Source organism: Puma concolor, chromosome E4 (assembly GCF_028749965.1).
Source record: "Puma concolor isolate L17-30 chromosome E4, mPumCon1.1.hap2, whole genome shotgun sequence".
Lineage (NCBI taxonomy): Eukaryota > Metazoa > Chordata > Mammalia > Carnivora > Felidae > Puma > Puma concolor.
The window spans coordinates 3465423-3477344 of record NC_141683.1 but is presented as its reverse complement, the minus strand read 5'-3'; the positions used below and the strand labels follow the sequence as shown (position 1 = coordinate 3477344).

Here is an 11922-nt window from a genome sequence, read left to right as displayed (position 1 = left end):
CTTCCTGCAAGAACACGCTTGACCAGCTGCCGCTCTCGCTCATAATCTTGAAAAATAAAAGGTGTTTGTGACTTCAGAGCCTGGATTCCTGTCGGCCACTAAAGCTTGAAGGGAGGTGTAGTTGGTGTTTCTCTCTTTCCCCAAGTGACTTTAACTGTCATTTTAACCCAGAGGATTAATAAAAGTTCTTCCAGCATTCCATTCTAGGACCTTCACCTTTTGCTGAAAGGGGGTCTCCGCACACAGACTATATTTTTGCAAAGACCCTGGTTTGAGCCACTCCTTTCCTGATGGCAGTTGGGGACAGCAGCACATGCCTTATTTCTTTGAAGACATAACATTTGTGACACTCGCTTCCTGGCCTCTCCCTACCATCTGCCCACTCTGTGTCTGCTGCAACCCTCACGGTTCAGACCAAAATGTCCGTTCTGGGAGCCAATCACATGTCTACACGGGGGCCTCTTAAAATCGTCCTGTGGGCGCCGAGCCCCCAGGTATAAAGGACGCTGACAGTGACGTTCTCACATCCTCCCCTCTGGATAACAACACAACCTTTGCTGGTTATTCTCTCCCCTCTTGGTTCAGAAGGAAGAGGCAAAGAGGAGGCCCGAGAAGTTTGGCTTCGCTCACCGCATGCTCTGATTCTACGGGAGGTAGGGGGGCTCAGCCTGGAGGTGACAATGGAGCAGGGGCTGCCCTGACTTCACGCCCAGCTGTGCAGTTTGCCAGAATGGCTACTTGTAACGAATGATCTCCACTAGGCCAACGGAAAGCTGTTTTCTGGTTGGTCATTTTCTTATGTCTCGACATTAAAAGATTGATACGTGGAAAAAAAAAAAAAAAAGAATACCATAATGAGTTCACATTTGTATAAATTTCTTTTCAAGTCCAGAACCACAGAGTTTTATTCCTTTAACTCACAGCAACTTCTTCTCCCATGAGGAAAAACTGGCCGCCGATGAACCAACACAAATACGTCCTCACCCACCCCACTCTATGCTACATCCCATTAGACCACACACGCAAGATGGTCTTAGGACAATACCAACACCATCATGAACAATATGATTACCAGAAACAAGGTAAATATTTTTTTCTGACCCTGGGGTAGATCCCCTGTAGATAAGTAAACTGTTCTGCTTTAAAGGAGCTTGAAATAGTTCCAGACTTACGGCTTGTCACCATCTTGACAAGTGGTTACGAGTAGTGTTGCATTTTGCTTTCAGTGGTTAGGAATGGAAACTCTTGCTTGTTTGATTTATAATATTACAAAATGTTCACAGGGAGCAAGGTGTCCAGAGTGGCTGGGTAAGGGGCTCAGCACGTTCTTTCCCTAACTATCGGTGATAACAAAGGACATGATTTTCTAAATAAGCAATTTCAGAATTCTGGAAAATGACCAGAGATATACAATAGATTGAGAAGTACTTACTCCAGAGCTACCTTACCCTCAGCAAGAACAACAGAGTGACTGACGCCAGGCTGCTCCCATCCCTCCCCTGGCTTGGTGATTCTGGAAGCCAAGGACCTACGGTTTTGCTGTCACCGGAAGGGTGTACCCACCCTGGAGCTCTGCAGAGAGGCCTCATGCCGAGGGAGGTTGTAGAAAATAATAACAATGGGTGGCAAAAATCAAAGGTCAACAAGACTGCTGCCTAGGGCTGCAATACCCGTTAAGGCAAAGAATAGAGCGGCCAAAATTTAACAGATATCAGGGAAATGAGTCAGCCATGGTGGGGCCTGATGAGCTGTCATGTATTCCTGGAAGTGTGGAACGTTGCGCACATACTAAGGAGAGAGCATAGCGGGCCAGTTCTCTGCTTATCCCTGGCCAGACACGAAGCTTTGCACAGAAAAAGTAGAGGCCAGGGCAGATTTGCAAGCTGCTTGAATGGTAAATGTGTGTGTGCTCCAATCCATATGTGTCCCCTCGACAAAAGATGTAACCCTTACCAGTGCTGCTAAAACACAAATTTTAACCAAGAGAATTTGAAGATGTAATTGGCTTTATGAAACGATTCATGAATTGCGCAGCATCCCATCTAGGAAGTCGAGATGGGAGTGACTTCCAGGGAGGCAGGAAGTAGGAAGAAGGAGAAGAGGGGAGGGAGGGAAGGAAGGAAAAGAGATCCTCTTGCGGTGACCACTTTGCAGTGTAGACAAAGACCCAAGGATGACATTTTACGCCTGAAACTAATATAACACCAGTTGTCACCTCGATAAAAAAGCAAAGTGAGGAGGGCAGCCAGAATCCACAGAACTAGCCCAGGCAGGTAATGAAATAAACTAAACCACAATCAAAGAGCCTCAAATAACCATCAAAGAGTGGATGAATAAAAAAAAGATAGTATATTCATACCAGAGATCTTTTGAGCAATAACAAGAAATATGGAATGACTTACAACCATATACTAGGTGGAAAAAAAAAAAAAGCCCAGATACAAAGATACAAAGAGTACATATAAGTGATTCCGTTTTTTCCTTTTTTTAATTTTTCTTTTTTTTTTTTTTAATTTATTTTTGAGAGAGAGAGATCTAGAGAGCAAGTAGGAGAGAGAGAGGGAGAGGGAGATAGAATCCCAAGCAGGCTCCACACTGTCAGCACGGAGCCCGATGCTGGGGCTAGAACTCACAAAACGTGAAATCATTACCTGAGCCAAAGTCAAGACTGAGCCATCCAGGTACCCCTTTCCCTCTTTGTTTTAAGTTAAATTTAATTTACTTAATATACAATGTAGGGGCGCCTGGGTGGCTCAGTCGGTTAAGCATCCGACTTCGGCTCAGGTCACGATCTCACGGCCTGTGGGTTCGAGCCCCGCGTCGGGCTCTGGGCTGATGGCTCAGAGCCTGGAGCCTGCTTCGGATTCTGTGTCTCCCTCTCTCTCTGCCCCTCCCCTGTTCATGCTCTGTCTCTCTCTGTCTCAAAAATAAATAAACATTAAAAAAAAAAAAAATATATATATATATATATATACAATGTCATCTTGGCTTCAGGAGTAGAACCCAGTGATTCATCTCTTACATAGGACACCCAGTGCTCATCCCCAAAAGTGCCCTCCTTAATGCCCATCACCCATTTAGCCCATTCCCCCCACCCACCAACCTACAAACCCTCAGTTTGTCCTCTGTACTTAAGAGTCTCTTATGGTTTATATAAGTGATTTTATTTTAATAAAATTACAGAAAAGACAAATCAAAGCTTAGCCATGTCAGTAAGCATACCAGTATTTGCAAGGATTCCTGGTTGGCGGTAGGTTTAGCTGCCAGTGGGTATGGGGGTAACTGGGGTAATGGGATGTGCTGTATCTTGACGGTGGTCTTGCTTACATAAGTGTATATGTATGTCAAAACGAATGGAATTGTATACTTAAAATAGATGCATTTTATGGTATGTAAATTATACATTCATAAAGTTGATTCAAAATTTCTAAAATGAAACCAAAAAAATGTACCGCGTACAAAGGGCATCGACAGACTGAAGAAGGTGGGCATTGCATCTCTAGTCAAGTGGATACGGTCCCCACTGTTTCTTCCTCGACCGGTTCACGAGTGTGCCTGTCCCGTGTTTCAGGGTTTGACGAGTGTTACTTGAATTAGTGAATGAGTCTTGAAGAAAACAAAGTCCAGACAAAGGTATCTGAGATAGCGCCACCCTTGGGGGGGGTTTGTCTTCCGTATACATCCTGTGCCTTGGTCCCACCCCAATCCTGGGGACCGGCTCTCTTGTTCCGTTTTGTTAAGCATCCGCGACACGTCTGCCCCACCGCACACGTGGCCTGCTCACTCTTTCTCTCTTCGTGTTTGGAATAAGTTGGAAAGATTAGCATCATTGTATTTGGGGGGAAGAAAGCTTGGCAAGGAGCAACGCTGCATTTTTCCTTAAGAGGTTAGTGAAAAAATGAGGGCGCTAAAGGGATATGGGATTTGGGGGCCACTTAAGAAACATTTAAAGAAAAAGGGAAACACCAATCCTTCAAAACCTATAACCATGTCAGGAGTAAACATATGAGGAGAGACTGTCAATAGAACAGTGAGTCCAGCTTGGATATGGTTTGTTTGGGTTTGATTTTCACTGAGCACGTTTTAGCCACAGAAAACACATCTTCATCATGATCACCGTCCTAGAGGAGTTTGCATATTGGAAGGGGAAGAACGACCTAGGGAGACGCTGTGCAGGGAGAAATGAGATGCACACCGAACAGAGTTGAAGGGCTTCCCACCAATGGGTCAAGGAAGACTCTGGAGGATGTGAACCATAGTGGGCTTTGAAAGTTGAGGACTATGGAACGAATGGAGATTATAAGGGAGGCAGTCCATAGAGGGTTACACAACTAGACTGGTTTGTGTGAACTGATGATCATAAAGCAGAAACAGGAAAAACAAATTAAATGGAGGGTGGAAAGAAGGGTATCACTCTGATGTCCCAGGCTCCCGGGCCATTGGGGAAGGCGTGGCGAGGAAGCTCACGGGATGTCTTGATAGGAGCTGTGGAAGAGACATGGCAGACTCTGGGTGCGTTGGAGGGGTGAGGAGTCAGGAGACAGAAGCTAAGACGGGTAAAGCTGGAATGTGAGATCAGAAACTGGGAAGAGAGGAGGAAACCCAGAGAACTCACCAGCGCTTCTTAAACCACAATGCAACGACTATCAGAAGAATGAGGGGCACTGTCACAGCCAACAGGATCAAGTACATGGAAAGGTGGTGTCCTGTGGGTATTAGAGAGACACAACAGACGTCATTTTTGACCCACTGCCGGTTCGACTCTGTCCACTGATTCCCCATCTCAACAGGTGCATCGGATATGAGTGCCGTCTTCAAACAACCTTGTCACTCCGTTCTCACACCTGCCCAGAGGAGGGTGCCTCATCTCTTCCCCAAGCCTCTGACATCCGAGCCCCCCTTGTGCTCCATCCCTACTTTCCTGAAATCACTTGTATTCATTCTTTCCCAATACCGCACTCCCCTCGTTCTGGCGCCATGGAACTTTCCTCTGCCCAACCCTCTAGGCTCCAGAGCCACCTTCTCCCACCTACAGGCTCTACCTTACTCACCCCAGTAGAGGACCATGTCCCGGCCTCCTAGACTGCTGTGTCTCACCCGGCAAGCCAGGCCGGCCGCCTCCCCGGCCGCCACGTCCAGGGTCACCCGAAGATACCACGTCCCGTCGGCGTGGGGCAGGACGTCGCCTTGCCGGGTGCCCTGCTGCTCCTGCTCACCCCGCATCCACGTCACCCACACTGGCTTTGGGTAGAAGCCGGAGACATGGCACACCAGCAGCAGACGGCCAGGACCGGGACTGGGGCCACTGGACAGCCAGGCCACTGGCCTCACTGCAGAGGGCATGAAAGGTATTCCGATGGAGATTCTAACACACAGCTCAAGGGGGTAACCGCATCGGTATGTACATATTATCCCGCTCTAGGAATCTTGTACCCAGAAAACCCTAACCTCCTTGAACTCGTCCTTGTCTTAACTTTGAAAGGGATGGTGGGAAGGGGCATATACAGAAAAATCTTAGAGGCAGGGGCCGTACAAACCTTGCTTCTGGAGATCCACCTTCCCTGCATCGAAGAGACCCAAGGCAAATCGGGGACAGGTGTTTGTGGTGAGGCTGTGCACCGTTTCCCTGATGGCTTCATACTGGTTCATGAGGTCACAGGCGCTCTGGGCTCTGCTATCACTCTCTAGAGATGGCACCCAGGACATGTTTTGGAAGCTCAGGAAATCTGATCCTTGATAAGCTGCCCGTAAGAAGCCTTTTGCAATGTCGCTAGAATGTAGCTCACAGCCAGCTGCCACCTGTATTTCCATGGGATCTGGGAAGAAGGAGGAAGGAGAAAGACAGATTTGTGGCTGGGAAAATGAGACAAATGATATAAGGACTTGATTGGGAAGTGGAGCCGGAAGGTTTTGTAGAGGTGTGGGCGTAAGCCAAAGATGCGTTTGATCAGGAAGAAGGAAGAGAATTCGGGGGATGGGGAAGGGGCCATAGGGATACATGCCAAGAATTAAGAATTTGATTTGAAGAAGTCAGGGAAATGATAGTAAAGTGGAGGTCAGAGTCCACGTGAAGGGTCTCCTGCAAGTAGAGGGCATGTGACGTGGGTCGTGATGGTTGTTGGGCTGTAGCATAAACCTTGGAAGCACCTGAATGGAGGAAGAGATCACAGTTTAAGGGAGTCAGGCACAGAGGGGCACGACTGTGTGTCTCTGTGTTTTAGGCCGCAGAACGGAGACCACTGAGGAAAGCTAAAAATGAGCAAGAAAAAAGGAGTCAGAAGAAGAAAGAGTCTAGGAAGTCTTGAGGAGCCCAAATCTGGAAGGACCCCCGAGTTGATTCATGAAGATGTTTATCGTGGGACAGGAACAACAGGCAATGGTCCCGAAGGGTGTGCGCATGCCTCCCGGAAATCGGAGCACCTTCCGAGGGAACTTACATTTGAATTGCAATTGACCGGCATACTCTTGAGTCTCCCGAGTTAATCCGATGAAGTAGACGCGGAACAGAAGCTCCAGGTCGATCAGTTCCTCGTTGCTGAAGTTGCCCTTAGACCACGAGTGCAGGAAAATTATCGTGCCAGACTCGCTGTCCCAGCCGTGAGTCTGCATGTCACCCAGCCAGCCTGAGCCCTGATGCTGTGCCCAGGATTGGTTGGCAAAGGAGGAGATCTGGGCGACATGGAACGAGAGGGGTTCCTGGGCTGCTGTGGGTAGTAGAGCATCAGGTCGTTTAAGGGAAAAAAAGAAGCAAGCAGGAAAGAGAAGTTGGGAAGTAAAGCAGTTATGAAGGAGGAGAGGAGAGACAGAGAGGGCAGGGGGAGAGGGAGAGGAGGAGCGAGAGGAGGGGGTAGGAGGGAGAAAGAGGGAGAGAAGGAGAGGGAAAGAGGGAGAGAGGGGGAGAGAGGGGCAAGCCACGACGAGGTTAATGATGACATTTCCCTGACTCGGGGCCCCACGCTTGCCACCTTCCAAAGAGCGGACCTAACCCGGGCCGGGACCTCTCAGGGTGCGGATGCTCCAGCCACCTGAGAATCCCGATCGTCTTGGGAGAGGCCGCCGGGCTCTGCCGGGAGCTGGGGATCCGGCGGGCGGCAGAGGCTCTTACCTCGTGCACCATGACCTCCCAGGAGAAGGGCAGCCAGCAGGGTGACCTGTAGAGACACCATGTCACCTGGAGAGGTTTCCCCACTCCCCTCTGTTTTCAGCCAACCTGCCTGGCACTGTCTCTGCTCTGACTTCCTTCTTCCACCGACAAGCCGTCCTCCCCCCCAACTGCTGATTGAAATAAAAAAGCTCTGCTGCTCCCTCTCCAGCCTCCAGCCTCCAGCCTCCTACGCGGGCTTTCATTTCCCCTCCAGCTCCCACCAAGACTGTCCCCCTGCCTGGCTTCCAGCTCCACTCCTTGTCTCCACCCCCCACCATGCCCACTTCCCTCCTCGAGGATCCTGTAGGGAGTTGTGTGTGACACTGGAGCGTCACCGCGCCTCCCTGAGACTCACGTCTCATCGCTACAGCAAAACACAGAAACCGCACCATTTGGCTGCGTCCTGCTTGTTCTAACAGATCAGGGGTCCAGCTCTGCCTCTGTCCCATCCAGCCCCCCCTCTCTGGATGGTCCATCCCTCTCCTCCCCTTTCCAGAATCTTCAGAGTCTGCTCTTTCCCGCCTCACCCCGTATCCCCCCACCTTTCTCCTCCCCTGATTCTCGCAGGCACCTTTGTAAGTTGGAGGATTTGTGTTCTCAGGTCTGCGCCACCTCCCCAGGCACCTTGATAAGCCATCGCCGGCTCCCCCTTCCCCCGAGAGAGGAAAGTGCAGCCACCCCAGAGTGCACAGGACCATGAAAAGTGTAAAGAATTTGCCCGCCTATTGAATCTAACTCATACATCCATTCACCAAAAAGTCACTCAACACATGCTTGGTTCCAAGCATCTTAACGGAGTCGTGAACGGATAGAGCCTGACAATGCGTTCAGCCAATGCAGAAGTGTATTTTCAGCCAAGAATTGAATTCGGGGACACGTTTGTCAGCATTAATAACAAGGCTGGAAATCACACTCAGTGAGCTCTTTCTTTCTTTCTTTTTAAAGTTTATTTATTTGTTTTGAGAGAAACAGAGACAGCGTGAGTGGGGGGAGAGGCAGAGAGAGAGAGGAAGAGAGAGAGAATCCCAAGCAGGCTCCCCACTGTCAGCATAGAGCCTGACTTGGGGGCTCGAACCCGCGAGGCCATGAGATCATGACCTGAGCTGAAACCAAGAGCCGGACGCCTAACCGACTGAGCCACGCAAGAGCCCCTCGGTGAGCTCTTTCTATTATGGCCACAGATACCTGGCGATTTCCACGTGCCACAAACTTCCAAGAGCCACCATCCACAATTTCAGCCCCAGCCAGATCTCACTCACGTCCCAGATCCTGTCGTCGCCCAAATCTTCTTATTAATGGCAAACTCTGGTTTTAGGAGGCCACAGTCCACACAATGCTGTGTGGTTATTACATTTTTTTCCCATGGGCTCGTAGGAAAACTATAGCTCCCTGCTTCCTCGCCTTGGGGCTGGGGCCGCTGAGCTCTGGGCATGGAATGTGTTGTGCTTCAGACGTGGCCTCTGACCACCTTCCCTGCAGGATTCTGAGAACCGCTGCCTCCAGTAGGAGTTTCCGAGGCAGAGGCCACGGGCCATTGGCTGGCATCAGAAATCAACCGTGTTGTATTTGGTCTCTAAGATTCTCAAGTTCACTTATTTTCTTTTTAAGTTTATTTCTTTTTTTTTTTTTTAATATTTTTTTAACGTTTATTTATTTTTGAGACAGAGAGAGACAGAGCATGAACGGGGGAGGGTCAAAGAGAGAGGGAGACACAGAATCTGAAACAGGCTCCAGGCTCTGAGCTGTCAGCCCAGAGCCCGACGCGGGGCTCGAACCATGAGATCATGACCTGAGCCGAAGTCGGCTGCTTAACCGACTGAGCCACCCAGGCGCCCCTAAGTTTATTTATTTATTTTGAGAGGGAGAGAGAGACAGATGGCAGGCAGGGCAGAGAAAGAGGGAGAGAGACAGGATCCCAAGCAGGCTCCGCACTGTCAGCGCAGAGCTGGATACGGGGCTTGAACTCACGAGCTGTGAGAGCGTGACCTGAGCAGAAGCCCAGAGTCGGACGCTTAACCCGCTAAGCCACCCAGGCGCCCCTCTCACATTTACTTATCACTGGGACCCAACCTGGCCACAGCAGTTAGTATTATAGAACCTGTAACCCTGTAACTTGCCCCCCTCCCGAACTCAGAACAAAGTGAGGTAAAGACACAGAGCGTAAGATCTATCGATCAAATCGTCCACATCACTTCTGATGAAGCTTCTAGAGAACTTCCCTTATGCGTGTAATCCAAGTACTCTTGGTGGCCTTGACCTCCAAATGAAGTGGTCTTACTGTTATAAACTGAGTACTTGTGTCCCCTCCCCCACCAAATTCATACGTGGGAGACCTACCCTCCCCCTCACCCCCTGCAGGGTGGTTCTATTAGAAGATAGGGCCTCCAGGAAGGCAGTCATTGTTACACAGGTGCTAACAGGGGGGCCTTACAAGGAGAAATGCCAGGGAATGAGCTCGCTCTCTCTCCCTCTGTCCTCACGCACCAAGGAAAGGTGATGTGAGGACACATCAAGAAGGCAGCCGTCCGCAAACCAAGAAAGAGAGACTCCACCAGAAACCAAATCCTTGCTCTTCTAGCCCCAAGAACTGGGAGAAAGTGACGGTGTGGGGGTCAGGCCCGGGCAGCCGAGCTCGCCCAGTGCAGAGTGAGCACAGGCCGGAGGAGGAGAGCAGACAGAGCCTGTGGGCGTGGGACAGGTTCTACCCTCACTTTTTCTCCCGGAGTCACTCATGAGACAATCCACGTGATCGCCACGGGAAAGAGCACAGACCTGATGAAAGAAGGGAGAAGAACGTGGGAAAACTCGGCCTCAGGGGAACGAGAAGAGCAGGGACAGCCCAGCCCAGGACGTGGCCGTGCCGGGCCGGTCACCCCAACAGAAGCTGGAAACCTGCGTTCCTGGGACCCGTCCTCTCCTTGCTCCCTGTCACTTGTCTGTGTGACCTGCATGGTATGCCTCTTCCCGTGGGGGCCGGGGGCAGCCGTGACCCCCGCTGCCTCCTGCAGCCCACGCCCCCTCCACATTCCACATCTGCTGGGCACTCTGCCTCAGTGGCCACGTAAAATGTAGACCTGATTACGGCAGGCTCGTTCTTAAAATATTTCAGTTACTTCCATGAAAAGCCAGCTAAACTCATCCTAAATTGGTCAGTTTTATGCCCGGAGGCTCACGTGGCTGGCACCCCAACAGAAAGGCAGGTAGGGTGGGCAGGGGGCTCTGTGAGGAGGGGGCTGAAGCTATTTGCAGTAGTGAATGCTCAGGAGCACAGACCCCAGGGTCTGGAGTCTGTAGAAAAGGCATCGGGGAGAGGAAGTGGGTACAGGTGAGCCTGTAGACACACACGGCCCAGATGGGATAATCTGACAGGGGAGTGGCATCCTGGGATCAGAAGGTTGTGGTTGTGCTGCGGGCCCCCTGCTCTGCCTCTGGTGACAGCCTTCCCCAGGCGCCCTCTGCTCGCCCAGAAGTCCTGGTCCTCGGCCCTCCCAAATTCACCTCCATGGGTGATGTTTGCCCCTCAGAGAGCTCTCCTGGGTTCCCTGTGGTCACGGCCAAGTTCACAGGACCCGCCCCCTGCCCTGCCATCCCCTGCCTGGTAAGCCTCACCCTCTGCCCAGTTCTCTGTTGGAGAAACCCCACAGCCACATGCCCTTCTTGGCCTTTTCACTTCCTCATCAGCACGCCTGCGGGCTACCCACTTCCTCCGGGTCCCAGCAGCAGCCCTGCCCCCTTCCCCATCCTCCACCTGCCCCCCACCCACAGCACTGAGGGCAGGATAGTCCCCCAGGAGGACCCCCTGCAGAATGCTTCCCCCACAAATAACTTCTCTGATGGAGGGGAACTGACGTTGTCTAGCCCGCCTTCAACTGCAACAGTGTCTGACGTGGTCCACGTTCACATCCATTTCTACTTACAGAGTCTTTTCTTTCTCTGTTTCCCGGGTCTCATTTCTTACTTTTCTAGCTTGAGTCCACATTGTTTTCTACTCACCCTTCATGTGAGTTCCCAGGCCCTCCTCTCTTTTACCGCCCCTGCTGCCTTCCCTCCTCATCCATTCGTTCAAAGACCCACCACCCCTTGGCTAAAATCTGAGAGCTATGGCACTACCTTATCACGTTGACCCTTAGATTTCTGTGTGTAATTATATATGAACCACGGGCTTTTTTTTTTGTTTTTTGCAAGACAGAAGTAGATATTTTTTGCAAGGTGAAGGTTTGCATAATCCATTTTTACAGTCCCACACTCTCATGCAAAGCAAAGACTGACTGTACCACAAGATCTGGAGTCAAAATTTGAACAACGGCAATTTGTTGGCATTGACGACATCTTATTGATATCGTAACTTCATTTTTATTTTATTTTTATCTTTTTCAAATCGTTTACTTCATTGTTCTTTTTAAAAAAAAACCCTTAATCCTTTGAAACTTGCAAGGAATTAAGTACATTCAGTTGGGATTCGAATATCATTCTGCGTTTACTAAGTTTACTAAAATGTCGTGCCACATTAGGACTGAGGGCGTCAACGTAAAGGATATTTGGAAGCCCACGTTTGGCTTTTGTTTTATTAAAAGTTCAAATTAGCAGTGTCTTTAAAAATATACGGTTGTATTTCTGTCCCTTGAGAAAAAAACTAGAAGTAGGCAGTTCAGGGTGGTGGTGGCATTTCATTGCATCAGGGGCTTGGGTGCTGGTTTCCTCTTTTGTTTGGGGCTTTTTTTGTTTGTTTGTTTGTTTTACCTTGTTTTGTCCTATCATGGTCTTCACCACTCCAGGTC

At 50.0% G+C, this 11922-nt stretch overlaps 1 protein-coding gene across 2 annotated transcripts; it reads right to left on the bottom strand.

Annotated features, from left to right (window-relative positions):
- Positions 1–3142: 3142 nt before the first annotated feature.
- Positions 3143–7354, bottom strand: LOC112851738 (T-cell surface glycoprotein CD1c-like). Of its 2 annotated transcripts, none has more exons than XM_086693841.1 (6): positions 7106–7354; positions 6438–6701; positions 5538–5816; positions 5052–5330; positions 4616–4706; positions 3143–4485 (listed from the first exon to the last, which is right to left on the bottom strand). In XM_086693841.1, exons 1-6 carry the CDS (start codon positions 7164–7166, stop codon positions 4464–4466), a joined length of 996 nt encoding a protein of 331 aa, XP_086549967.1. In that variant the 5' UTR covers positions 7167–7354; the 3' UTR covers positions 3143–4463. The 2 variants fall into 2 exon arrangements, with proteins under 2 accessions (XP_086549967.1, XP_025770997.1); XM_025915212.2 differs by having other exon boundaries at positions 6438–6704; positions 7106–7353.
- Positions 7355–11922: the final 4568 nt, after the last annotated feature.

What these genes read in the sequence shown, in the direction of transcription:
- LOC112851738 (XM_025915212.2), bottom strand. Translation starts at nt 7,166, where the DNA reads ATGGTGTCTCTACAGGTCACCCTGCTGGCTGCCCTTCTCCTGGGAGGT. An exon ending in GGTGGATCTCCAGAAGCAAG is followed by an intron (nt 5,331 to 5,537) that starts GTTTGTACGGCC and finishes TGCCCTCTGCAG; the next exon opens with TGAGGCCAGTGGCCTGGCTG. An exon ending in TTGTGGTTTAAGAAGCGCTG is followed by an intron (nt 4,486 to 4,615) that starts GTGAGTTCTCTG and finishes TCTCTTCCACAG; the next exon opens with CTCCTATCAAGACATCCCGT.